The sequence below is a fragment of the Bombyx mori genome, chromosome 19, assembly GCF_030269925.1.
Source record: "Bombyx mori chromosome 19, ASM3026992v2".
NCBI classification, from domain to species: Eukaryota; Metazoa; Arthropoda; class Insecta; order Lepidoptera; family Bombycidae; genus Bombyx; species Bombyx mori.
The window spans coordinates 2,551,423-2,577,868 of NC_085125.1; the positions used below are offsets into that span (position 1 = coordinate 2,551,423).

The window sequence follows — 26,446 nt, forward strand, 5'->3', positions numbered from 1 at the left end:
ACACGATAGGAAAGTGAGCTCTGTTTAAACCAAGAGGGGTAGAATTTGCTGTCAACGGCCTAATCGTTTCCAAAGAAGGGTGGTGCAACAGCATTTATGAAATAGGGCATAGCGTTTTAAACAGTCTGAACGGTCACATCCGAACTTTGCTTAAACTGGGACCGCTCACGCGGTACAATTAATCCTATTTTTCTTACTTAATAAAATTGCTACTGACTATCCACCAAGAAAAGAACTAAAAATAAGTTGAGTTGATAGTATCACTAAAACGTAGGTGATGAACAATATTAATTTGTGTACATGCCCAAACCTCTACACAAGTCGCAATATATAATGGTTGCATTCACCGGTTTCAAACTGACAGCAAACTATCGTGAGTCATCTACAAGCCGACCTTTTGGAGGAATGTGAAGTGTCCAGCTCTATAAATTATAGTGTTTTGTTCACTTTGTGTATCTTCAGATATAGATTTGTAAAAATCCATGAATGTAGAAAAATGAAGAATAAAGTCACTGGTCGTGGCTTTTCGGGTTTTTCCAAAAAGTCCATTGAATACTTAGTAAATTGGAAATTCAAATCTACCTTTTTATTTCTTAATTTACTTAGAGGCTATTTTATTCCTTCTCTAATGAAATTGTTGCAGTCCGCTTCATTTAGTTGTAACCTAATTTCACCTGTAAATTCGCGAAGTTTCCATTTTTGGGTTCAATCGTATCACAGAAATTTTCAAGGTATCGGGCGATATTCCCTTTACTTGTCTGACGAACGAAACCGATTATAACGAACGACAATGTCAGCTGTCAACAATTCGCGCCAAGACTTCTAAAGTTCCAAAACAAATGCTGCTTCGGTGTTGTTTAAAACTTGTTGCTAATTATTTTTTATAGTAAGTTGTGTTAAAAAACGAGTGTGAAGTTAAAAATGTCTACACCATCTAAACGCCCGTCGTCGCGTGCATCATCGGAAGCATCGACTCCACGAAGAACGCGATCCTCACAACAAGTTATCGTTCCGGAGACTCCGCAGCGTTCAACCGGCACACCTTCGAAAGGTGAGAGTTGACAACAGAATCATTAAGATTTAAAACAATTGTACATTTGTATATAAACTTTTATTTAGAATTACAAACAAATTAAACTAAAATTTGTTTTGTAAAATTTTAGTTTAATTCTGCTGTACTTATTTCATCTTAACATTTAACCTCTTTTATCAATTTATATTTAACTTTTTAAAATTTCATACATATAATACATAAGGGAATAAAAGGCTTACAGCGTAATATTTAACTAAATAAAACAGCATTCGAATTTTATCATGTTTTAAACAGGCAGACATCTGTTAATTGATTAAAGTAGACTAGACATCACAACCTAAATGCTAGCACCCGCTTTGGACAATAAAGTCTAGTCTCTAATGTCATAAAAATATTAATATAAAATAATAAGTTCAAGTTAATATAATAAAACAATGTTTTCAAGACATAGCATAAAAATATAATAATGATAGGTAGCAAAAATGACAATGTGTTTGAAGTATATTTCAAATAATGGAATATGGAAAAGAAGGTTACAACATTCCTCCCCATCTACATCTCGTTGATCAGACGGCGGGGTGCCTGTTTAGGTCGATTACTTCGACGCGGAGCAAATGGCACAGGAGTGGAGACCGGAGCAGGTGAGGAGTATAACTTCGAATGCTGTGAAGGTGAATTTGGAGAAATTTGTACATTTGTAGGCGACTGCGGTGTAGGTAATAGTACTGCTGCCGAATTCTTATTGTTAGTTAGCCTTTCGCTAATTGATGTTTCCATTCCAATGTCTGGAGAAGCAGTCGTCGGCAGCATAGAAGAATGCGCCCTTTTATTCCTCGGGGTTTCTGAGGTGGAAGACTCGCGTGGCCTGATGTGATCAGCGTGTCTTCGTTTTTCTAGTCCTCCTGGTGTTGAAACAATATATGAATATTTATGTTTTCGGGATGTAATTACCGCTGGTTCCCATATTTTATCATTGCGTGTTTTAATATATACTTGGTCACTTGGTCGGTAACTCGGTGATGTGGTACGAATGTTTTCTTTTACTTGTAAATACTGCATTAATCTTCTTTTGTCTGGCCGAATGTTGGAAAGTATGCAATTCAATTGTCGTCCAAACATCATCTCAGCTGGAGATTTACCAGTGGACGAGTGCGGAGTGTTTCTGTATGTAAACAAAAATTCTAATAGTCGGCGCTCGAGATTTGTGTTGTCTACCGATGCCATTCTATTTTTGAATGTTCTGACTAAACGTTCTGCCAGCCCATTTGTCCGAGGATGATATGGAGATGATGTGACATGTAAAATAGATTGTTTTGTGCAATATTCTTTAAATTCATAAGATGTAAATTGAGGTCCATTATCGGATATAATCATTTTTGGTAAGCCAAATGTACAAAATATGTTATCTAATGTAAGACAAAGTGATCTGGTGTTGATGTGTTTCATCGGTCGTATTTCCACCCATTTGGAGAGAGCGTCGCACAATACCAACCAATACGATCCTTCGAACGGTCCAGCAAAGTCGATATGGATTCTCTCCCATACTTCTTCTGGTATGGACCAGGAAAATACAGGAAGTTCAGGATTACAAGGGCGGTTCTGTTGGCATCTGGTACATTTCTTGACAAATAATTCTATGTCTTCGTCAAGGTTAGGCCACCAAACATAGTAACGTGAAAGTGCTTTCATAGCAGAAATGCCAGGATGTCCTCGATGAAGGTATGTAAGAATGGTTTTTCGGAGTGCTGTAGGTATAACGATGCGTCCTTGCCTCATAAGTATCTTATTCTCAACAGATAATTCAGTCCGGTTTCTGTAGAATGGTTTCATTTCTGGATTGTAATCTGATTCTCTCCAGCCGGTTTTTAAATTTTGACAAACTTTTGTGAGTATATGATCCTTTGAAGTTGTTTTCATAAGTAACTGTTCTGATAGATTAAGGTCAGTCATTCGAGTGCTCAAAAGACGTAGATCTATTTTATGTACAAGCCCTTCTGTCTCGGAGGGTTCAGTTTCAGGGTTTGGTAATCTGGAAAGGCAATCAGCTAATGTGTTATTTTCACCTTTCCTGTAGTAAATGTCATATTGATAACTTCCCACTACTAGGGCCCATCTTACCAATCGGTTATTGGCTAGTTTAGGAAGGTTGCGGTGTGCACCCATAATATGTATAAGAGGCTTATGGTCCGTAACTAGATTAAATTTCGTTCCTCTCAAGTACTGATCAAATTTTTTTATACCAAATACTATTGCTAAAGCTTCACGATCAATAACGGAATATTTCATTTCCGCTGGTCGTAGTTTCCTTGAAGCAAAAGCAATTGGTTGTTCTATGTTCGAGTCCTTGTGGAATAATACTGCACCCAATCCCTTTTCGGAAGCGTCACATGCTAAATAAAGGGGACGTTTCTCGTCAAATGCAATTAATGGTTGTGAAGAAGTTATGCATTTCTTTGTATCTTCAAATATTCTGTTTTCATGATCAGTCCAACGCCATCTATTTTTTTCACTAGTTAGATCGTGAAGATCCGAACAAATCCCGTGAAGATGTGGTACAAACCGTTCGTAAAAATTAACTAGTCCTAAAAATGATCGTAGTTCTTTTGCATTACACGGTGCTGGGGCCTTAGTTATGGCATCAATTTTAGATTTGGTTGGGTGGATGCCATGTTTATCTATTATGTGACCTAGGTATTCAATCTGATTCTGTAAGAAATTACATTTCTTTAAGTTAACTTTTAGGCCAGCGTTTTGTAAGCGATCGAGTACAATAGATAAAGTTTGTAAATGTTCTGAAAGATCTTTCCCTGCTATAGCTATGTCGTCAAAATATACAGCTACATTGGTGATATCACCTAGCAGTTGATCCAGAAAATGTTGAAAAATTGAAGGAGCAGTCGATATTCCAAAAGGCATTCTATTGTATTGGAAATACCCTTTATGGGTTGACAACGTCAAGTACTTTTTCGAATCTGGTGCTATTTCAAATTGTAAGTATGCGTCTTTAAGGTCTATTTTTGAAAATAATTTACCGTTTGCGAGATTTTGGCGTAGTTGATCGAAAATCGGAACTGGGTGTAGGTGTTTAATAAGTACTGGATTAAGTGTAGTTCTGTAGTCTCCACATATCCTAACTTCCCCTGTAGATTTCAGAATGTTAACTGTGGGTGTAGCCCATTCAATAGGTGTAATATTAGGATCTACCTTTTCCACTATCCCTTCTGAGATCAGACGATCTAACTCCCTTTCTATATTCTTTTTCATGCTGAATTTTATAGGCCGTGCAGGAAGGTGGATCGGTTCAGCTTCTGGTTTGACATGTATGTTTACGTAATAATTGTTAACTTTTCCTAGTTTTCCATCAAAGAGTTGTACATGTTTATCCAATATTTGTTTAAGAGTCATCGGTGTTGATGTTTTGATGGAGTATACTGGTTTCGGAAATTCCATTTCAAAAACTTCACTCCAATGTAAACCAAATAACATTGGTTTGGCATTTTTCATTACGACCACAGGTAGAAGTTTTTGCAGTCCGTCGACTTCGACTGTTACTTTTGTAATTCCCTTTGTTTTTAAGTTTGTGTTACCGTAGGCCTTAAGTTTCGGGGCGGGTTGTAAAGATGGTGATCCTAATTTTTTCCATAATGTCGTGTTTATTATTGAATACGCAGAGCCGGGGTCCCAATCCATAGTGCAAGGTATGTCATTGATGCGTACATCGATTTGTTTGCATTCTCTCTTACGTGTACCCAAGACGCTGCAGATAACTTCATCATCGCTTTCTTCCTTGTTATTACTGATAGATGATGATGATGATGTTGAGGATTTATGAGGTCTTGTTATTTTTTTTAATTGATTTTCGGCTCCCTTCTGAATAGCTGATGTATGCCCGTCCAGACTTAATGCAACAACTCTCAAAGTGTGCTTTCGTGTTACATTCTTTACACATATGGTCCTTGGCTGAGCACTGTGATAGGCTGTGCCGTTCTTTCTTTCCACAGCGTAAACAATGCATTGGATTTAATTTTCGTGTTGTATTTTGATGTAATGGTACGGTTTTGGTTTTGCTCCTATTTATTTTTTTAATACTTGTTCTTGGTGTGTCTTGTTCTGCCTGTTCTCTTGATTGAGAGATTGTAAAAATTTGTTGGAAGGTTACTTCTCGTGGTATTCCGTCTACCATTTGAACTAAATCAGGCCATTTTTGTTTCAAGTCGGTTTCTAAATCTGGATGATTCAATCCAGTGGCAAAGCGGTCACGTAATTGTCGTTCCAGGAAGTCATTAGTGTAGCCACAATCCCGACTAAGACCTTTTAATCTGTTTGCATAGTGTTCCATCGTTTCATTTTGTTCTCTAGTGCAATTCCAAAATTCTGTTAAGGCTCTATACCTCGTCGTTTTTATGCGATAGAGGTCTAATAATTTGTTACAAATTTCGCTGTATGTAGCTATATCGAAATCAGGCGTTAAAGCTACTTTTAATTCGTGGAATATCTCTGGTGTTAGTAAATTCAGAAGCAAATCTTTCTGTAAGTCGCTGTTATCGATATCAAGAATTTTGCATTTGTTTTCGAAAAAATCAATGTAATCGTCAATTCTGAATGTATCTGGATTGTATTTATCCATATTGAAATGTTTGATTATACTTATCTTGTTATCCGTATCATGTTTTGTAAAAGAGTCGTTCGTCACGCTCTTGGCTGTTGTATTGCAAACTGCTGGTACCAACAATTTCAAGATTTGTAAAATCTGCTCTTGCTGGTTTTGTTGTGCATGTAAAAATAATGCGAATTGTTCATCGTTCATCTTAATTTCTTTTAACTCGTCGCCAATATAATAAAACAATGTTTTCAAGACATAGCATAAAAATATAATAATGATAGGTAGCAAAAATGACAATGTGTTTGAAGTATATTTCAAATAATGGAATATGGAAAAGAAGGTTACAACAGTTAAATTTCACCAACCCCTAGGCTTTCACTGATAGATATAGGCATACCTTTAAGTTTGCAATAACTGGTCCTGAGCTATATGCAACCTGCAAATTCCAAATTTTAACACTTCATTTGAAAAGTTTAACAAATTATAATTTGTTGTTAAATTGAACAGATGGCACTCCAAGTACACCACGAGCAGCTCCCGGTCCATCTCGGACACCCCGTACACCTCGTGAAGCTCCAGGAACATCACCTGCTCGAGCTCTTGCATCCAGTCCCATAGGTAAATTGAAATTTTTATATTGTGAAAACAGTGCTTTTCCTACTGTAACTTTGAATTTGTAATGCTACAATCATAAATGCCTTTTTTTTTAATGCATTGTGATATGAGGTTATTTATAACTATAAATCTAGTTTTATTATATTAATAATTTCCAGGCACAGATATAGACATGAGCTCTCCTCTTAATTACGGCACTCCAAGTTCTCTAAGCACTCCTCGCTCGCTCATGAGAGGCATCATGACCCCAGCACGACAGAGGGCTGACCTCCGAGGTCACCATATAGCTCCCAATGTACCGGCACCCACACCTACACGGAGAGTAAGTGTACTTAAAAATTAAAAACAAAAATTTGTCATAATATGCTGCAACAGCCTTACTAACAAACTACTTCACAGATAAAAAATGATGAAGTGGGGTTAGCACAATATTAAAATGTTGAAATGTAATTGTCTATGACCACAAAAACTATTTATGTTTGAAATGTCAGAATAAAATGAAAATAACAAATATTAAATTTAATTAAACCACATAGTTGATTTTGATTAAATTTTGAATTTAAGCAATAAAAAGAAAAAAAAATTAAAACTACACAATATAATCCAAAATATTAAGTGAAACCATTTGTATCCGAACACTCCCTAAATCAATAATCCTTATAGTACACTAGCTGTTAGCCATCTCTTTGCTTGCGTATTTAAGATTCAGTGCCAATTAATTTTTCTAGTGCCGTGTAACTTTTTCTAAAAACAACAAAAAGTTTCTCATTGTAATGAGATGTTTATTGGGATAAACCAACCTAAAACGATTACAAAATAAATAATACAAATTTGTTTCCGTGTTTCAACACGAACGAAGAACAAACAATTCTTGTTCTTCTTTGTCGTTTCCTCATTACTGAGGGTCGTGACCACCTTGGTCCAGTTTTTGCACCAGCTTCCTCCAATGATGCCTGCATTCGGCCTGCTTAATGGCGCCCGGGACGCTGGTGTTTGTGGCCTCCTTGATAATGTCCGTCATTACAAACAATTGCACTAACATTTATAATGCTATTCTGGATACCAATATAATAGTGGTAGGGCATCATTGGATCCCGACAGGTATGTACCACTACCCTGCCTATTTCTGATTAATACATTCCGATTTGAAGAGTTGGAGAGCCATTATATGCCACAATTGATATCAAAAATTAAAATCCATTAAATGCATGAATACAAATTTATTATGATTTCACAATTAAACATTTAAATTAATTTTGAATCGGACAAAGTTATAGAATCCGATAATAGGTCCCTTCAAAAGCTTTATAAGGCAATATATGATTGGCATCAGTATGCTAAATCGTGTCCACAGCCCTGTTATACTGTGAACTTCAGCTTGAGGTTGCGAGATTTCCAGTTTGTCTCTGGGATTGAACGTTCTCCTGAAATCTTCAGTTGATGTGTTGTCTGCTTTCTGTGATGAAAAAGAGTATTGTTATATATTTTACTGTTAGCTTTAAAGGGAAGGCTACTTGACCCTTCATATGAAGATACCACAATTACATCAATACCATTGTCCATCTATACATTAGGATCTGTAAGCTTTGCGTCCACATCTTCACGTCGGAGACACGTAACTCAGTGGAATGAAAAGTAGTCTACATTCTTTCTTCAGGTTCAACGCACTAGACACGTCATTACGGATCCATCAGATCTAATAACCCTTGCATTAGACACCTTTAGCTCTAACACTGGGAGTAGAGACCCCGGTAACCGGTGCAACCTGACCTAAACATCAGCCCGCTGAGTTTCTCGCCGGATCTTCTCAGCGGGCCGCGATTCCGATCCGGTAGTAGATTCATTCGGGAAGCAACTACTCTTGAGTTGTTAGGTTTCATTTGGAGGTGCTCGGCTAGCTGTTAGCAAATCCCACCCCTTTTGGCTGAGTCCTTGCTCGCCCACCTGCCCTGGTAAAACTGGAAAGGCTTCCGAGCCACCAGTAACGTCTCAAACATAAAAAAAGTCTTTAGTCGTTGCAGAATTACGAAAACGATTATATGGATGGTAGGACCTCTTGTGAGTCCGCGCGGGTGGGTACCACCACCCTGCTTAGTTCTGCCGTGAAGCAGTAATGCGTTTCGGTTTGAAGGGTGGGGCAGCCGTTGTAACTATACTTGAGACCTTAGAACTTATATCTCAAGGTGGGTGGCGCACTTGTGGATGTCTATGGGCTCCAGTAACCACTTAACACTAGGTGGAATGTGAGCTCGTCAACCCATCAAAGCAAAAAAAAGCATAGGCTCGTGGTTCGCCCCCATTAATTACCAAAATTTCGAGAAAACGAAACTTTTCCATAATAGTAAAGCAATTTAATCTAAATCTCACTTTCTTCAACACACAATCGACCTTAGGCGATCGCCTAATTGTCCGGTAATCGTAGAAATGTGTGGTGATTTCGTCTTGCCAATAAATCGCATCAAAACTTTACTAATTTGAGCAAAATTCAAAAGAAATACCTTAGCGAAATCAACTTTAAAAGTGTTAGCTCGGCACAACGGGCAAACTATGAAGTCCGTTTTGTCTCTCTCGTCCCAGTACTGGCACAAGCAGCGCTCGCAGAACCTGTGCCCGCAGGTCAAAGCCGCAGGGTCTATGATGGTAGACAAACAGATCCGACAACTGCTGGGCTCGTACGACGATTTGATGCTGGTCCTTGATCCTTGACTCAGTTGCGCGATTTGGTTCCTCGCCAACAAACTGGCTTTTGATTCGGACATTTTTCTGTATTACTGTATTTTTTTTTTACATTTCAACAATTTTTAAACAATTTCCTGTGTGACGTTCTGTCACCGACTTTTTTTTTCATTTATTAAACACCATAAATCTAAGAATGAAATCTTCTTTGAGTCTTTAATGTAGAAGAAGAAGAAGAAGGTGAAAGCATTCATAGTCGTCTTGTTGTTGTACTATGTTCTTGATTAATATTTGTATTTTTAAACCAAAGACGTGCAAAATTACCCCTGTGACTTAATAACAAGACGGTTTCTCAATAAATAAGTCGTCGTGGCCTAAAGGATAAGACGTCCGGTACATTCGTATCGAGTGATGCACTGGTGTTCGAATCTCGCTGGCGGGTACCAATTTTTCTAATGAAATACGTACTCAACAAATGTTCACGATTGACTTCCACGGTGAAGGAATAACATCGTGCAATAAAAATCAAACCCGCAAAATTATAATTTGCGTAATTACTGGTGGTAGGACCTCTTGTGAGTCCGCACGGGTAGGTACCACCGCCCCGCCTATTTCTGCCGTGAAGCAGTAATGCGTTTCGGTTTGAAGGGTGGGGCAGCCGTTGTGACTATACTGAGACCTTAGAACTATATCTCAAGGTGTGTGGCGCATTTACGTTATAGATGTCTATGGGCTCCAGTAACCACTTAACACCAGGTGGGCTGTGAGCTCGTCCACACATCTCAGCAATAAAAAAATAAATAAAAAAATAAAGTGTACCCTAAAAAATGGTATAAAAAAAAAGTTATTTATTAATTAACAACATACGTAATACGTGCCTAAGTACAAAATAAAAGGGCCCAGTCTAGAAATTCCCTGCTTTTACGAGAGTCGTGTTGTCGATACACTAAATAACATTCATTACTACACGACTCTTGCCCTAAACGTAGAACAATAAAAAAAAACACGTGTGGCACTCGGGGATTGCCGCGATAAAGCTATTGCAAAGCATTTTTTATCAACTTATGCAATTACAATTAGACAATAATAATTTAATATTAAAACAATAATAAAAATAACACCACGCTATATTTATAATTTATAAACATTAATAAAAGCAAAACATTAACTCTCCCATTCACACTCTTAAGCTAGACCGCGTGAGAGAGAGATGGGCAGACTTTTCATGATGCTCATGCAGTGCGACGTCACGCCGCGCGCTTATTCACAAACACTACACCAGCGCAACGTGTGAATGTGTTGAACGCGAGCTACATGGTAGGCGGAGTGAGTGGTGGAAGGTTTTTTTCGTTACGGAATTTCATGATTTCGGGCTCAAGGCCCGCAATAAAATCTATGCAATGGTTTAAAAATGCTGTACGATATAAAACAATTACTTATAATATTTCAAACAAGAGAATCATAATCGAAAACTTTTTATTGCGCAAATCAGCAGCCAGTGGCAAATCACGTCAGAATAATTAAAAAAAATCATCAATTCTGACAAAACGTTTTTGACTGAGCATTTTGATTTCCAGGTGGAGGGTTCAGAGGAGGCTTCGAGTGAGCCGCAGCTGGTCGTGTGGGGGACGGACGTGGCCATCGCAGAATGCAGGGAGAAATTCATCAAGTTCATCCAGAGATACGTGGAGCCAACTGCTGTCACCAACGAACCTCTTTACGAGCAAAAACTTGAGGAGGTCAGCCGTGTTCTAAGAATCAACATCTGCCAACGACTATAGCGTCGTATATCCGTACTCCAAAGGAAACTACGATATTGTTAAACGTTGTCTCGCACCTCACCAAACAAGTTTTTTTTTTATTGCTTAGATGGTTGGACGAGCCCAATTGGTGTTAAGTGGTTACTCGAGCCCATAGACATCTACAACGTAAATGCGCCATCCACCTTGAGATATAAGTTCTAAGGTCTCAAGTATAGTTACAACGGCTGCCCCAACCTTGAAACGGTGTAGCGAGGACATTTTCCTACGTAATCGCTTAGTTCCAAGACTTTGCGTTACATTGCCGGTCGCAGCGAAAACGCACTTTTAAATTTGCGCCAAAATTTAATGATTCTAATGGCAGTTCTATGTCAAAACGAAAATGTTATAAAAAGCATACTAACACAATTGAGATTTTGATCTCATGTCCGGGTGTGAGGTTTCTGTTTGAGTGCTGATGAGCATCAAATAGGCCGAAGGAAGTCAACCGTACGCAACAAAAATAAGGTTAATAAGGTCATAATTGCATTAATTAAATCCATCCACCCCTTAATATTCATCTGCAACTAACAACAATAGTTTCTCGGCGAAAGAGATATGGCAGTAGTAACAGCCCACGTAGCAAGTGGTCAGAAAAATATTTCAAACCAAGAATAATTCTTTTTCAGATTCACACATTGGAAGAGCCATTCTTAGATGTGGACTGTGAACATGTCAGAGTTTTCGATTCCAAACTACACAGACAACTGGTCTCTTATCCCCAAGAGGTATATCACTCATTGATTCACATCATAACATGGATTCCTTGTAATTAGTTACCGGAAAATTATAAATAGATAAATAACTCACTTAAATACAAATTAAAACTCAATATAATTATTACGACACTTAAGGGAGATTTCAATTATCGCACTTCTTTCGCTTCGAATAGAACTGATTATTAACTGCCATCATATCATCTCTGCAACGCTTGTATATCGACACGACATGTCTACAATTTTCCAGAACATTTCCGAAAGTACTAGTCGTTTCGATATCCGTTTTCACTGTTTGACGACAGATGGCGTTACTTGTATCGGCGTAACAGTATTGTAAGACGGTTGGAAGAATGTGTTCGTAGAATATCATAAGTTTTTTGTTCGTTTTATATTAAAAAAAAAGTGTTTCCATAGTAACTTTCTCATCATGCTTAACTTTGAAAGATCTCCCCTCAATCATGTCTCTTCTGTGCTCTGAAAGCATCTTCAAATGAGTTTTAATGATAGTATTTGACAGTAGACAGTGTAATGTATCTAGTAAAAATGTCAATCACAGGTTGTGCCGGCATTCGACGCAGCAGTCAACGAGCTGTTCTTCGAGAAGTACCCGGCGGCCGTGCTCGAGCACCAGATCCAGGTCCGGCCGTACAACGCCCCGCCGCGACACATGAGAGACCTCAATCCGGAAGGTTAGTACATATATTTTGTTCCCGTGCAACAATAAGCTTTAATGCATTAAAAATACGAACTAAAAGCAAGCTCTGGAATAACAGGTCTCCAATATAAATACAAATTGAATCTATACTAATATATAAATCTACAGTGGTTTTTACGGATGTTCCGTTATAACTACTGAAGAACCATGCATCCGAATGACTTGAAACTTGGTATCCATGTAGAAAATACATATATATATATTTTATTGCTTAGATGGGTGGACGAGCTCACAGCCCACCAGGTCTTAAGTGGTTACTGGAGCCCATAGACATCTACAACGTAAATGGGCCACCCACCTTGAGATATAAGTTCTAAGGGTCACAGTATAGTTACAACGGCTGCCCCACCCTTCAAACCGAAACGCATTACTGCTTCAGAAATAGGCAGGGTAGTGGTACCTACCCGCGCGGACTCACAAGAGGTCCTACCACCAGAACTTTAAATTGCCCTTAGATTTCGCAGACTGCACTTACCACCACCAATTCGTATGTAGGCTGTCGTAGTTACCAGGTCATTAAATCCCTTAACAAAAAAAAAACAGTTGTCGTTGACTAATGGTATCGTTTCGTTTCACAGACATAGACCAGCTGGTGACTATATCGGGCATGGTGATACGCACGTCCGGCATCGTGCCGGAGATGCGGGAGGCGTTCTTCAAGTGCGCGGTGTGCGGCGCCGCGGCGGGCGGGGAGCTGCAGCGCGGCCGCGTGCCCGAGCCCGCACACTGCGCGCACTGCAACACGGCGCACTGCTTCCAGCTCATACACAACCGCTCGCACTTCAGCGACAAGCAGCTCGTCAAGCTGCAGGAGGCACCTGGTGACTGGTTTTTTTATTTTATTTTTATTGCTTAGATGTGTGGATAAGTGTTGGTTGTTAAGTGTATACTGGAGCCCATAGACATCTACGACGTAAATGCGCCACCCATCTTGAGATATAAGTTCTAAGGTTCTAAGTTATAATAGCAGCCCCGATATTAATTCTAAAGTCTCAAATATAGTTACAGCGGCTGCCCCCCCCCCCTTCAAACAGAAACGCATTACTGCTTCACGCCAGAAATAGGCAGGGCGGTGGTACCTACCTGTGTGGACCCAGAAGAGGTCTCCTACCACCAGTATGAAGTTCACAGTTGGAATTTAAATTTTCTATTGTACAATAACGTAATGTTCCAGACGACATGCCGGCGGGGCGCACCCCGGCCACGGTGAGCGTGGTGGCGCACGGCGCGCTGGTGGAGGCGGCGGGCGCGGGGCGGCGCGTGCGCGTGACGGGCGTGTTCCGCGCCGCGCCCGCCGCGCTGCACCCGCGCCGCGCCACGCTGCGCGCGCTGCACCGCACGCACCTCGACGCGCTGCACTACCGCACCGAGCACGAGAGCAGGCTGCACGACATCGACGACGGGTACCTGCCCACTACTAATATTCCAACGACTTTAAAAAATTAAAAAAATAATTTTAATTGCCCTTAGATTTCGCAGACTGCACTTACCACCGCCAATTCATATGTAGGCAGTCCCGTATTTCAAATTATTTTATAATTAATAACAATTTATTATATAGTCTCCACTTCGGTAATACTCGTATAGTAAGCGGCACGTAAGTTGGCAAGATTTTGGCGTAGTGCACATTGCAACAAAAAAATGTCACTTTTTTGACCGCATATTATTTAATTTAATTTTTCATCTATTAAATGATTGCTACTGCTATAAACACGTTGTATTACAGCGTAGACTTTGATGATCTAAGTTGTTTTACAATACCAGTAATTTTGTAAACAATTACCTAATTCTACAAAAAAAAATCTCACAAAATTCTTCTTGTCATATCAACAGCAAAGAGCATCGCTTCCCACCTGAACGCGTCGAGTTATTCAAAACTCTGGCGTCGCAGCCGGATTGCTATGAACGTCTGGCTCGGGCCATTGCGCCTTCGGTGTATGAAAATTTGGATATCAAAAAAGGAGTGCTACTGCAGTTACTCGGAGGGACCAAAAAGAACTTTAATGCCGCTGGTCGGACACATTTTAGGTGAGCATTATTTAGTTACATTAGGTCCGATCAGTCAGTGCGCGTTTGGGATGGTATGGACATGTGATGAGACGAAATGAAAATGAGGTTGGTAAGAGAGCGTTAACTATGAATGTGGAAAGATATAGACGAAAAGGTAGACCTAAGAAGACATGGATGGATTGCGTGAAAGACGATATGGGTAAGAGGGGAATCAGCGACGAAATGGTATATGATAGTAGAGTATGGAAGGAGAAAACATTTGCGCCGACCCAAGGTAACTGGGAGAAGGGCAGAATAATGATGATTAGGTCACATCAGTATTTTTTACGTATTTAAATCTGTAATGAACGAATCACAATAAATGACGTCATTTGTAAGTATTCAAACATGTTTTGAAATATAAATATTGCTACGCGCTGGGGTTCGGGACAAATAAAATTCCACCAAAGTATAAACTAAAAACTGTATTCAACACTTAAAACTCTCAATTCGCTTGTTCCGCTTCGCTTCAGGTGATCCGTTCGCTGTTTCGATTCGAGTAGCTCCGATTACTGACCGACTGCGTGCCATCTCTATAACGCTTTTATAGTCGATACCTCATCCCCAGAACTATCGAGAATATTCCACATATCTCTAGTATTGTTTCCGCTATCTGGCAATAGATGGCGTTGTACTTTTTGAGCGTTTTAGGTGCTACTAGATCCTTCGATATTCGTTCGACTATTCGGCGATAGATGGCGTTACTCTTACCGGCGTAACAATATGTTACTTGTAACTGAAAATTTATTGAATTACAGAGCTGAAATCAACATATTGCTATGCGGAGACCCTGGTACGTCCAAGTCTCAACTGCTTCGCTGGGTGTACACGTTGGTGCCGAGAGCTCAATACACGTCTGGCCGAGGCTCCTCTGCGGTCGGACTCACTGCTTACGTCACCAAGGACCCTGATACCAGGCAACTTGTATTGCAAACGTTAGTATTGACTAGCATTTAGTCAATAACCACAGTACAACAGTGTTATCTTTAAGTATATAAGAATTGTTGGTTGAATGTTGTATGATTGGTATATTTTTCTTACATTATTATAAAGCAAATAATTCTCTGTAAATCGAAAAACATCAATATGTAATATATTCTTGAATTAAATATATAAATCTTTAATATTTTAACAAAAAAAGTTAATATTCAATTAATTTTAGTTAAAATCCAATATATTATGTTTTTAGCATTTTATTTTGTTTTCTTTATTAGTGTCTAACATCCTGCTTGTGGGATTACATGTTTTTTTTTTCCTTTCTTATTATTCATTAATTTTATTGTTTCAGCGGTGCTTTGGTTCTAGCAGACAACGGTATATGCTGTATTGATGAGTTTGACAAAATGAACGATTCCACACGGAGCGTCCTCCACGAGGTGAATACAATTCTATCTTTGGTCTTTAATGTTCCATCTGAGATTTTCAATTCAAGGTATTCCAGAGAATTTATTAAATTATTGACTTCTTAGTAATCAACAATGATTTATGATTATATTATATTTATTATATATATTATATTATATTATATTGTTGGCAGCCAAAGGACATGCAGTAAGATAGAGTGGACACATCTGCCCCAATTGTCTCTTGACGGGATAAACATCCCGTTTAGTGACACCGTTAAAAATCTTGGTGTTATCATTGACCGCAGTTTGTCATGGGGACCACAACTGGTGTCAGTCAGTCGCAAACTATTTTCCTCTGCAGGTTCCTTACGTAGGTTGCGTAATTTTCTTCCAACATCTACTAAAATTGCACTTGCACAGTCTGTGTTACTCCCCATTATTGATTATGCCGACGCCAGCTATCTTGATCTAACCGAGGCCCAGCTAAATAAACTTGAGCGGCTTCAAAATTTTATCATAAGGTTTGTATTTGGTTTACGCAAATATGACCACGTCTCTGAGTATCGAGTTAAGCTCAAGTGGCTTCCTATTCGTTATCGCCGGAATGTTCATATATTGTCTCTTCTTTACAGTGTCCTGTTTAATTCCTCGTCCCCGCGCTACCTTCAGGAACGTTTTGATTTCCTACATACTGCAAGCTCTCATTCACTCAGGTCATCGGAGAATTTAATGCTGAAGTTTCCGGCTCACGGGACGTCATTTTATGACCATTCCTTTGCGGTTGAGGCTGTCCGTTTATGGAATGCGTTACCCTTAAGCGTTAAACAATCTTCCTCGCCGGAAATTTTCAAGTCCAGATTGAAATCGCACTACTTTGCTTCTATGATATAACTGTATAAGTTCCTACTTCTTTTGTATTTTATCTTGTATATTTTTAGTATTTATTTGTATTTAATCGTATGTAAGTTTATCTTATATGGTATTTATTTTTCACATGTGTATTTAAGTATATATTTTTATGTAAGTTTATTAAGATATAGCACCGTCCAGTTAACTTATTCCTCTCCCTGCAAGGTTGCCTGGAAGAGATCGCTTTCAGCGATAAGGCCGCCGATTTATATACCGACTTTTGTTTTATTACTTTACTGTGTACATATTAAGGTGTTATATAAATAAAGAGTTATTATTATTATAATTTTTTAAATTTTTATTTTCTCAGCTTATGCTGGTAGTACTTTAGTGACATTTACGGACTCGGTCAAGTAAATGTCACGGTTTCTTGGGGTTGGCTAACTATTGCATTATGTGGTTGATCATATTCTATTTGCAGAAACTTTCGTACAATTCTGCACGTGTTTAATATAGCAGCTTTTTGAAGAAGTATGTAGGTGTTAGGTTTTAGGTCAAGGAGCTTCAAACCATGATGTATATGTTTTGGAATAACACCAGTTGTGGACAATACTATAGGGACAATGTATACTTTTTGTTGTTTCCAGATTCTTAAAACTTCATCCCTAAGGTCTGCATATTTGTGTATTTTTTCTGCTATCGTTTTTTGTAGGTTGTGAGTGTTAGGGACAGCTATATCGATCAGGTAAGTGATTTTATTTATTTTGTCTCGTACGGTAATATCGGGACGGTTGTAGTGTATGGTTCTATCGGTTAGTATTGCGCGGTCATAGTAAATTTTATGAGTGCTATTTTCCAAAACTGTTTTAGGAGTGTATTGATAGTATGGTGTATGTGTGTCCGGGATGAGTTCATATTTGAGAGCTAGTCTTTGATGTATAATATTTGCAATTTGATTATGTCTATGTGTGTAGTCTGTTTGTGCAAGATTAGGGCATGCTTCAGTGATATGTTGAATAGTTTCTGGTTGGTTGTGACATTTTCTACATCTATCGTCTGTTACTGTAGAGTCTTTGATAATATGTTTTTTATAGTTCTTAGTGTTAATGATTTGGTCCTGGATTGCTATAATGAAGCCTTCAGTTTCTGGAAATAGAAATCCAAGAGTGAGCCATTTATTTGATGCTGATTTGTCTATGTGCGGTTGTTCGAGATCTTGAGGATGTCGGCCATGGAGTGTTTTCTTTTTCCATTGTTCTATTTTAGAGTTTTCAGAGTTATTTTCTACATTACCTATTTCCAAATTTTGGGTTAGGTTTAGCGGTGTGTGGTTCAGATCATTACTAACTATTGCTTTGTGGATTTGGCTACTGCTAGCTTTTTCAAAGAAAAATGATCGTAATTTAGATATTTGTGTGGTCCATAGGGTAAATATGTCGATAAGGCCCCTTCCTCCATCCTGTCTTGATTGTCACTCTTTCTATGGCAGATTTTGGATGTAGGCAATTGTGTTTAGTAAGTATAGTTCTTGTTGCTATTTGTATATTATTGATATCTGTTTTAGTCCATTTTATGATCCCAAAGGAGTAGGTTAATATAGGTATCGCATATGTGTTTATTGCTTTTATTAAGTTTTTAGCAGCTAAGTTACTTTTACTTAAAATATGTACCCTATGCTTATACTCATCCCTTAAAGAGCTTTTCAATTTATTATGGTCTATTCCTTTTGATTGCTGGTATCCTAAGTATTTATACAACTCATTCGGTTCCATAGCTGTAATTATTTCATCTCGACTTACTGTGTAATTGCCTGGCTGGATCTTTCCTTTTGCTATATGAATAGTTTTGCACTTATCTAAACCAAATTGCATACCGATGTTTTTGCTAAAATTAGCCGTAGCGTCTATTAGTGATTTCATTTCTTTTGCTGTTTTTGAATATAGCTTTATGTCATCCATGTAAATTAAATGTGATATACAAGTTTCAGTGCTATCATGCTTTAATCTATATCCGGCCTTGCAATTCTGCAATATCTGTGATATAGGGTTTAGGGCGAGACAAAACCACAGAGGACTCAGGGAGTCACCTTGATATATACCCTTTTTTATTACTATTTCTCTACTAGTGATTGTGTTTAGGTGAAGTGTCGTTTTCCAGAGAGGCATTATGTTTTTGAGAAAGTCTATTATAACAGGGTTAATTTTGTATATTTTTAGAACGTATAGTAACCAGGAATGTGGAATACTATCAAAAGCTTTTTTGTAATCTATATATATGTACAGTGTAAATTTCTTTTATTGGTAGCTGCGTGTCTATGAATTACAGAGTCGATAATAAGTTGCTCCTTACATCCCATATTGTCTCTTCTACACCCCTTTTGTTCCTCAGCAAGAATACTGTGCTGTTCTATGTGAGTGGTAAGTTTTTGGGCTATAGCTGATGTGAGAATTTTGTATATTGTAGGTAAGCAAGTTATGGGTCTATATTGTGATGGTTGTGATGTGTATTTGCCTTTAGGTAGCATGTATGTTATACCTTTAGCTATGAATGGGGGTGTGCTTTGTTGTCCGTGAATAATGCTGGTAAAATTTTTTGCTATTATTTTGTGAAGTGTAGTGAATTTTTTGTACCAGTAATTGTGAATCCTATCTATTCCTGGTGATTTCCAGTTATGTAACCTGCTTGTGACGAATCTTATATCAGATTCCGTTATGTCTTTGAATTGCATTTCATCTATGCCTTCCCACTTTCTTTCTTCCTCGGTTATCCATGGTGCTTCCTCGTTGTGGTGTACTTCTGTCTCCCAAATACCTGCCCAGAATTCTTCCAAATTATGTATTGCTGGAGTTTCTATGTTACTATTTGTCAGGTTTTCTTTATTTGTATTCAGGTTTCTATAAAATATTTTTTCGTTGGTATGGAACAGTTTATTGTCGTTTTTTCGTTGAAGTGCTTTTTTATATCTAGCTAGTCTGTGCGATTTTAGTGCTAACTTTTGTTTTAGTGTGTCCAGAGCGTCTTCGGGTCTTTTATTGTTATTGTCATGACCGGTGTGTATCCTATTGTTAGTTATAATTTTGTTCACCGTATCTACTATCTTTTTTGATCTATTATTATTTAAATATTGTGTTAGTCTACCGATATTGGATCTAAGTTGCGTTATATCTCTTTCCAGTCTATCTTGCCAAGCTGGCTTTTTATTAATGCGTTGGGGTTTGGGTTGTGATTCGGTGTTATATCCAAGCTCTCGTGTTATTACTAGGGCACTACAATATATAAGTGTATGAATATCGGTTAATTGTGATTCATCAGTGAAAAACTCAGGTAGTAAGGTATTATTAAAAAACTGAGTTAATTTGGCAAGACGCAAACTATATTTTAGCTTATGGAGTCGAGGTCTGAGTGTAGGGTCTAAACCCGCAAATTCTATTATAGCTGTTTGTAAATTTTCTTTGAATTTTTCCGTGGATGAATCTGGGAGGACTGAAGTCTGTAAAGTTTCTATTTCAGTCTCCATTAATAGTATAGTAGTTTCAGTTTGCGTTGATACGTGAGTACTAAATGGTGTTTGTGTTTCGGTTGCATTTAGGTAGTTGTAGGGTGATTGTGTACTTGTTACCACTGTTTGTCGCGGAGTTTGGTCTGTACTGTTAATTATTTGCAGCTCGGCAAGTGATGGCTGTGTATGTAGGGAGATATCTACTTGTTCTAGTTCTAGCCTAACTTCTTCTTTTATTTGTTCTAATTTTTCATTGGTAAGCATTCTATTTCTAATAATAACTCGCCTTTGGTCTGAAACTCGTTGTTCTGAAACCATAACGTGGGGGTACTGTCTTAAAAAATGTTCATGTAGTAATTTCCTATATGTGGTCATATCTGTCTCTAATTTGGTGACGCGATAGTAGGTACGAATGATGAATATGTTTAGATCTTCTGTCCATCTCATACGTACACGTGGTTTACCAGCCTTAGTGGACGCAGGTAAAAGGGTATTCACCCCCTGCGCAACATCTAAGGCAGGTGTGGCTATAGGTGCAGTTTGTTGTTCGGAATTCAGGTTGGCTGTAGCATTTTCGAGTGACCCGGAGGGAGCCCGCCTATTCAGCTCCTCTCCGCTGACGGTTCGTATGCTGCCACACCCAGCGTCAGCTCCAGGTGTGCCCCGGCGATCACCCCCGGGTAGCGGCCCTATACGTTTACTTTTTAAGCGCGTCTCCATATTTAATGGGTTGCCAGAGCCATGTTAGCCGTGCCAGTAGTTTCATATCACGTGTCCGCCCCCCACGTGAATCTGATGGTCGATTCGGACGTATGGTTGGAACTTCGGGGGGCTTATTATTATTATTATTATTATTATTATTATTATGATGGATTTATGTTAAATTATTTTGATTTGACTTTTTGTTAATAATAATAAATTGTTACAGTAATCAACAATATTTTTATCAATTTTGTTAGTCGTTCTCACTTGATGCGCTTACTGGTAACAACGATTAATTTTTGTTTAAATATAGTCATGAAGCTTTACATTTTTCTTTTTTTAATGTCATCAGGTGATGGAGCAACAGACACTGTCAATAGCCAAAGCCGGTATCATCTGTCAACTGAACGCTCGCACCTCGATCCTGGCGGCCGCCAACCCCGCCGAGTCGCAGTGGAACAAGAACAAAACGATCGTTGAAAATGTTCAACTACCGCACACGCTCATGTCCAGGTAGCTTTGTTGATCACACGACAGCCGGGGGCTTGCAGAAGGGTTGTGGCCTTCTCACACGCAATCGTGTTATTCATATGCACTGTACATAATATTATATTGTTAGCAAAAGTATTGTTATCGGGGACCATCAAATAATATGTGCCCGAAATTTATGAAAAAAATTCCTCTCTGAAAAAAATTGACTAACATTTAAGTCATAACTATTATATTATTGTATCTTGGTGAGATGTTCTAGAGATTGTTATTCTCTTTCTACTCAGCATCTATCAACAGCTGGGTTTTAATCACCTTACTTACACACCGAGCACACTGACAGTACTGTTTGTTCACCCACTTTGTCGTATTTAAATAATAACTTGGATAGTTTTATAGAATTTATTAAACGTAACTTTTTAGAGACAAACAATCTGTTTAAATTTTGCAGCAGTAATGGAGGGAAAAATGCAATGACACAGATTATACCTATAAAATAGATTAACCAACTCAACAGTACTCTCTCTAACAATGTTTAATATACCTTGAGCTATTATAGTAGTTACACACATCTAACCCAATAGGAATAGACCATCAGCATCAAGCTCATTCTTACTATAACTCTAACGGTGAAGTATACTGCGGCAATACAGTGTGCTTAGTGCGAGTTTTTGGAACGAAGTTCCTTATCGCGCGTTGTGAAAGGGGGCTAGACGGAAAAAATTCTTACGAAAAGTTGTCACGACACTTTTTAGATCCGTCATTCTGACCAATCAACGTGTAGGCGCTTATCGCATGACATTGCTCGTATCCGATTGGTCCGCGTAATGAGTACAGTTTCTCGAGATAGCGTTTCAACAATAGTAATTTAGTTCATAGTATTGTTTTTTTCTTCTTCATAATGCCGTAATTTATTATTATAACTTAAAAAAAAATTACAATTCCTTCACTAATTAATCGAAAGGAACTTCGTTCCATCCGGGTGTCCCTTGACACCTCTGAAGTTTTTTTTTAACATTATTGATAGCGTAAAAGTTAACCTAAATATTGCATGGAATGGGATCGTTTGCCTACGTTTGCCGCTAGGGGCGCTGTTCCAACTACATACAAAAATGGCTTAACTTTTACGCTATCGAGAACGTTAAGAAACTCGCACTAAGCACACTGGTTTCATGTATAATTTCAGGTTCGACTTAATATTCCTCGTGCTGGATCCACAAGACGAAGTGTTCGACAGACGTCTGGCCTCGCACCTGGTGTCCCTGTACTACAAAGACCCGAACGATCCTCAAGATGACGAGGATGCTATTGTTAGTAAATCATGAAACTAAACTACTAAGCATATAAATTTGATTTATCTTTGTCTGCAATTTGTAACACATACAAAATGGACAATATTTTTTTTTATATTTTTTTTAAACCGCACTACTGTATAATTTGTTACAAGTTTTTTTTTAAGTTCTTTAGGCGCGTTATGAAAAATTGATGAGAGTGAAATTTTACGATGCTCACGCACCGTGACACAAAATTAACAAAATGAAGTTGCCCACTAAATCGTCATTACAATACGGCCGACGTAACTTGGCGAGTCTGAATATAGCCGCAGGTGAACTTTCCGAACCGTACCGAGAATTACCGAATTTATACGATGCCAAGAAAAGGGATGTCCAATATGCGTGTTTGAGGATGTTGTTTAATCGATTTTTTTTTCAAATTGATTAAAATTGAAATAAAAAAAAAAAATAGAAATAAAATATAACTTCTTACGCGCGTACATAAGTACACACACCCTTTTTTATGTTTATATAAGATTACTCACCTAGTGAATATGCCACTCCATTGTGCAACAAAAGAGAGAAACAAAATAATTATATAACAAAAAATAAAGGAAACTGTTATCGTCTCTGAAGGCCCACCAAAACTATTTTGTAAAGTGACTTAGCCATTTCTGATTCCGGAAAAGGTTTTTACGTAATTTATACCTCCAACTTGTCGACAATTTGTATATTTTGCAAATAATTGTTGTCTCAAATCATCATTCTGCACACACTCCATCATAATGTGAAAAGCATCTTCCACTACATCGCAAACTGAACACTCGGGATCAGGAGTCTTCCCCATTAAATGAGCAAATTTATTGAGTGGGATGTGCCCGGGACGAAGTCTGAAAACAGTCATTAGTTCTATTAAGGTTACAAGAATCAAACTACGGAGTTTTCCACGGTAGACTTTGAATTGTTTAGTACCACACACCTTTTTCCAAAGACCTTTCATCGAAATATACCTTCCATAGACGATAACATTCCTCACTTACTAAGTTTCATAATTTTTTGATGTCCAAGGACTTCATAAACAAGTCCAATACTAAAAAAGCATAAGATCTTGGAGTTTCCAGGTGTAAGTGTGTGTTATTGAACAGGATATAAGTCTGATGCGGGACTACATAGCCTTCGCGAAGGAGCACGTGCAGCCCACGCTCAGCGAGACGGCGCAGCAGCGGCTCATAGACGCCTACGTCGACATGAGGTTCGCTCTTCTATTATACTTAGATCAACTGTAATCATCAATAAAAGAGACTCGATATTATTCTATATATTACAACACGTGAATCAAAAACGGTATCCCTTTTTACGAATATTGCGCGGACAGAGAGGACTATGTAATTTTCCATACTTATAGAGAATATAGAGGAGCGCAGAATGCAGTTTTTTTTAAATTATACATAAAATCATTAACAAAAACATTACACATTTACCATGTATTTGACACACACACCCACCCATATATACTCTTTTGTTTATTGTTAAAGTCTGTGATCAAATTAACAATAGATTAATATTGTTTATCTTTAATATTATTTGTCTATAGTGTAGCCTTGGCAAAAATTATGATTACAGAAGTAAAGTCTTGAACAATAGAAGCTTAATAATGTTCAAACTTATAATTTCAATTAATTATGGTCGAATTTCGAACGCTAACCGTCCACTAGTACATCTTAAATTGCCTTTGTAAAAGAACTATATACAATAAAAGATCACTATTTGCGGAGCACAAACACGGAGTATGCCGTGAATACAGAAACCGTGAATATAGAATGGTGCTCTATGGTAATCTACATAATATGAAAAGGATTATAGGGGATACGTTCTTAGGTGACAAAATAAAACATACTTTAGCCGTAGTTGTAATAAGGTATATTTTAATTTTATTATTAGTCCACTTAAAGGCACATTTATAGAGGATATTCGGTTGGATACTTACCTTTTGTCAATTAAAGAAAACGCGAATAAGGAGTTTTTATTGTACTTCTTTCTCGTTTCCATAATTAAACTGTTTTTATATATGTAACAGGCGTGTGGGCAGCGGCCGAGGTCAGATATCGGCGTATCCGAGGCAGCTCGAATCTCTCATCAGGTTGGCGGAAGCGCACGCCAGGGTTCGACTTTCTTCCGTTGTTGAACTGATAGACGTAGACGAAGCGGCGAGGTAATTTAGCATAATATATATTAAACGTCGGTTTAGTAGACAAATCTAATGTAATCCAGGATTATAAAACTTTTTACTGGTGGTGGGACGTCTTGTGAGTTCACACGGGTAGTTACCAACACCCTGCCTGCGTCTGCCGTGAAGCAATAATGCGTTTCGGTTTGAATGGCGGGGTAGCCATTGTAATCTAAAAACGAAGACCTTAGAACTCATGTCTGAAGGGGGACATTTACATTGTGGGCCGTGAGCTCCTCGACCCATCCAAGCAATAAAACGTAACGACTATGATGATGAACCCTAAGAAAAACCATTGAAAATTTGTGTTCGAATTGGAAAAGGTCCCGATTCCCCCTAATCTGTGGTAATGAGCATTGTGTCCCAACAGACTTCACCGCGAGGCACTGAAGCAGTCGGCCACGGACCCGGCCTCCGGGCGCATCGACGTGGGCATCCTGACGTGCGGGCTGGGCGCCGCGGCCCGCAAGCGCCGGGCGGACCTGCGCGCCGCGCTCTCCGCTCTCATCCAGCCGCTGCACAAGCCGCTCACCCTCACCCACGCCAAGCTCCTGCACGACATCAACGCCGCCTCGCAAATAGTAACCACACTTCTTCACTATATTCCTGTTGAATGTAGTCGTCGTGGCCTAAAGGATAAGACGTCCGGTGCATACGTATCTAGCGATGCACCGGTGTTCGAATCCCGCAGGCGGGTACCAATTTTTCTAATCAAATACGTACTTAACAAATGTTCACGATTGACTTCCACAGTGAAGGAATAACATCGTCTAATAAAAATCAAACCCGCAAAATTATAATTTTTCTCCTACCTACGCCGAAAGTTCGGTTTTCCTCCCGCTGTACAGGGAAGAAAGTCTAACTTTTCCTCCCTGGGGAAGAAAGTCTACCTTTCCCTCCCTGACAAGTGCGCATGCGCGTTAGTGTCTACGTCTGCTCTCACGCACCTAAAATTCTCCGCCATTGTTGTGCTCGGGTAATTTGCAATATTGTGTTTAGTGTAAAAGTGAAATAAACAAAAGGCAATAAAATTTAATAGTGAAGTATTAAACAAAGATGAGTTTATCAGACAGTTCTTATTTAATTAGTAGTAGTTTATTTAAAAATAAAAAACAGTTAAATTGTTTTTTTATGAGTATGGGGGGCACCGCCACCCCTGCCCCCGGCCAGGGCTTCGCCCCTGGACCCCAGCTCGGTCCTCCACGAACTTTTGGCCTGGTAGGAGAAAAAAATTATGTGCACCGCGGAGAAAAAAGTAGGAAATCTCATCCCGCGTGTTTGCCATGTACTATTGCGTAATTACTGGTGGTAGGACCTCTTGTGAGTCCAGAGGAGTAGGTACCACCACCCTGCCTATTTCTGCCGTGAAGCAGTAATGCGTTTCGGTTTGAAGGGTGGGGCAACCGTTGTAACTATACTGAGACCTTAGAACTTATATCTCAAGGTGGGTGGCGCATTTACATTGTAGATGTCTATGGGCTCCAGTAACCACTTAACACCAGGTGGGCTGTGAGCTCGTCCACCCATCTAGCAATAAAAAAAAATTTAAATTAATTCTACAGCATATTTAATGTAAATACAATTTCGTTTTCAGACTGTAACAAGAGAGCAGTTAGACGAAGCACTGAGGGACCTACAAGACGAAGGGAAAGTTGTAGTCGTAAGCCATACTCACATCAGATTATGTTGAATTCAATTAATTTGTACAATGTTATTGCGTATTTTTAATATCTTTGATAATAAATGATCTTATTTCCTTAATGTTTGATTTCGTAAGATATTTTCTGTGTTTCAATAAAAAATACTTTTTCTGTTGTAAGAGATCTTTCACTGAAAAGATAATATCCGTCC

At 38.6% G+C, this 26,446-nt stretch overlaps 2 protein-coding genes across 5 annotated transcripts; one reads left to right on the forward strand and one right to left on the reverse strand.

The window, feature by feature from the left end:
• The first annotated feature begins 776 nt into the window (after positions 1-776).
• Positions 777-26,351, forward strand: LOC101746848 (DNA replication licensing factor MCM4). 4 transcript variants are annotated; one of them, XM_062673898.1, is made up of 18 exons: positions 778-1,051; positions 6,144-6,254; positions 6,410-6,573; positions 10,505-10,666; positions 11,356-11,454; positions 12,002-12,134; positions 12,739-12,981; positions 13,335-13,386; positions 13,456-13,563; positions 13,994-14,188; positions 14,968-15,144; positions 15,498-15,585; positions 20,958-21,118; positions 22,281-22,404; positions 23,514-23,620; positions 24,446-24,580; positions 24,966-25,176; positions 26,190-26,351. In XM_062673898.1, the coding sequence occupies exons 1-18, from the start codon at positions 922-924 to the stop codon at positions 26,283-26,285; spliced, it is 2,496 nt and encodes an 831-aa protein (XP_062529882.1). In that variant the 5' UTR covers positions 778-921; the 3' UTR covers positions 26,286-26,351. The 4 variants fall into 4 exon arrangements, with proteins under 4 accessions (XP_037873653.1, XP_062529882.1, XP_037873654.1 ...); XM_038017726.2 differs by having other exon boundaries at positions 13,335-13,383; positions 13,453-13,563; XM_038017727.2 differs by having other exon boundaries at positions 13,335-13,378; positions 13,448-13,563.
• On the reverse strand, positions 7,457-9,101 carry LOC119629971 (E3 ubiquitin-protein ligase RNF170). The gene is made up of 2 exons (XM_038017732.2): positions 8,750-9,101; positions 7,457-7,707 (listed from the first exon to the last, which is right to left on the reverse strand). The coding sequence occupies exons 1-2, from the start codon at positions 9,008-9,010 to the stop codon at positions 7,489-7,491; spliced, it is 480 nt and encodes a 159-aa protein (XP_037873660.1). The 5' UTR covers positions 9,011-9,101; the 3' UTR covers positions 7,457-7,488.
• Positions 26,352-26,446: the final 95 nt, after the last annotated feature.

Coding starts and splice junctions, on each gene's coding strand:
- LOC101746848 (XM_038017725.2), top strand. CDS start 922: ATGTCTACACCATCTAAACGCCCGTCGTCGCGTGCATCATCGGAAGCA. Junction 1,052..6,143: donor AACCGGCACACCTTCGAAAG/GTGAGAGTTGAC, acceptor TAAATTGAACAG/ATGGCACTCCAAGTACACCA. Junction 12,135..12,738: donor GAGAGACCTCAATCCGGAAG/GTTAGTACATAT, acceptor TTCGTTTCACAG/ACATAGACCAGCTGGTGACT.
- LOC119629971 (XM_038017732.2), bottom strand. CDS start 9,010: ATGTCCGAATCAAAAGCCAGTTTGTTGGCGAGGAACCAAATCGCGCAA. Junction 7,708..8,749: donor TTAAAGTTGATTTCGCTAAG/GTATTTCTTTTG, acceptor TTTTCATCACAG/AAAGCAGACAACACATCAAC.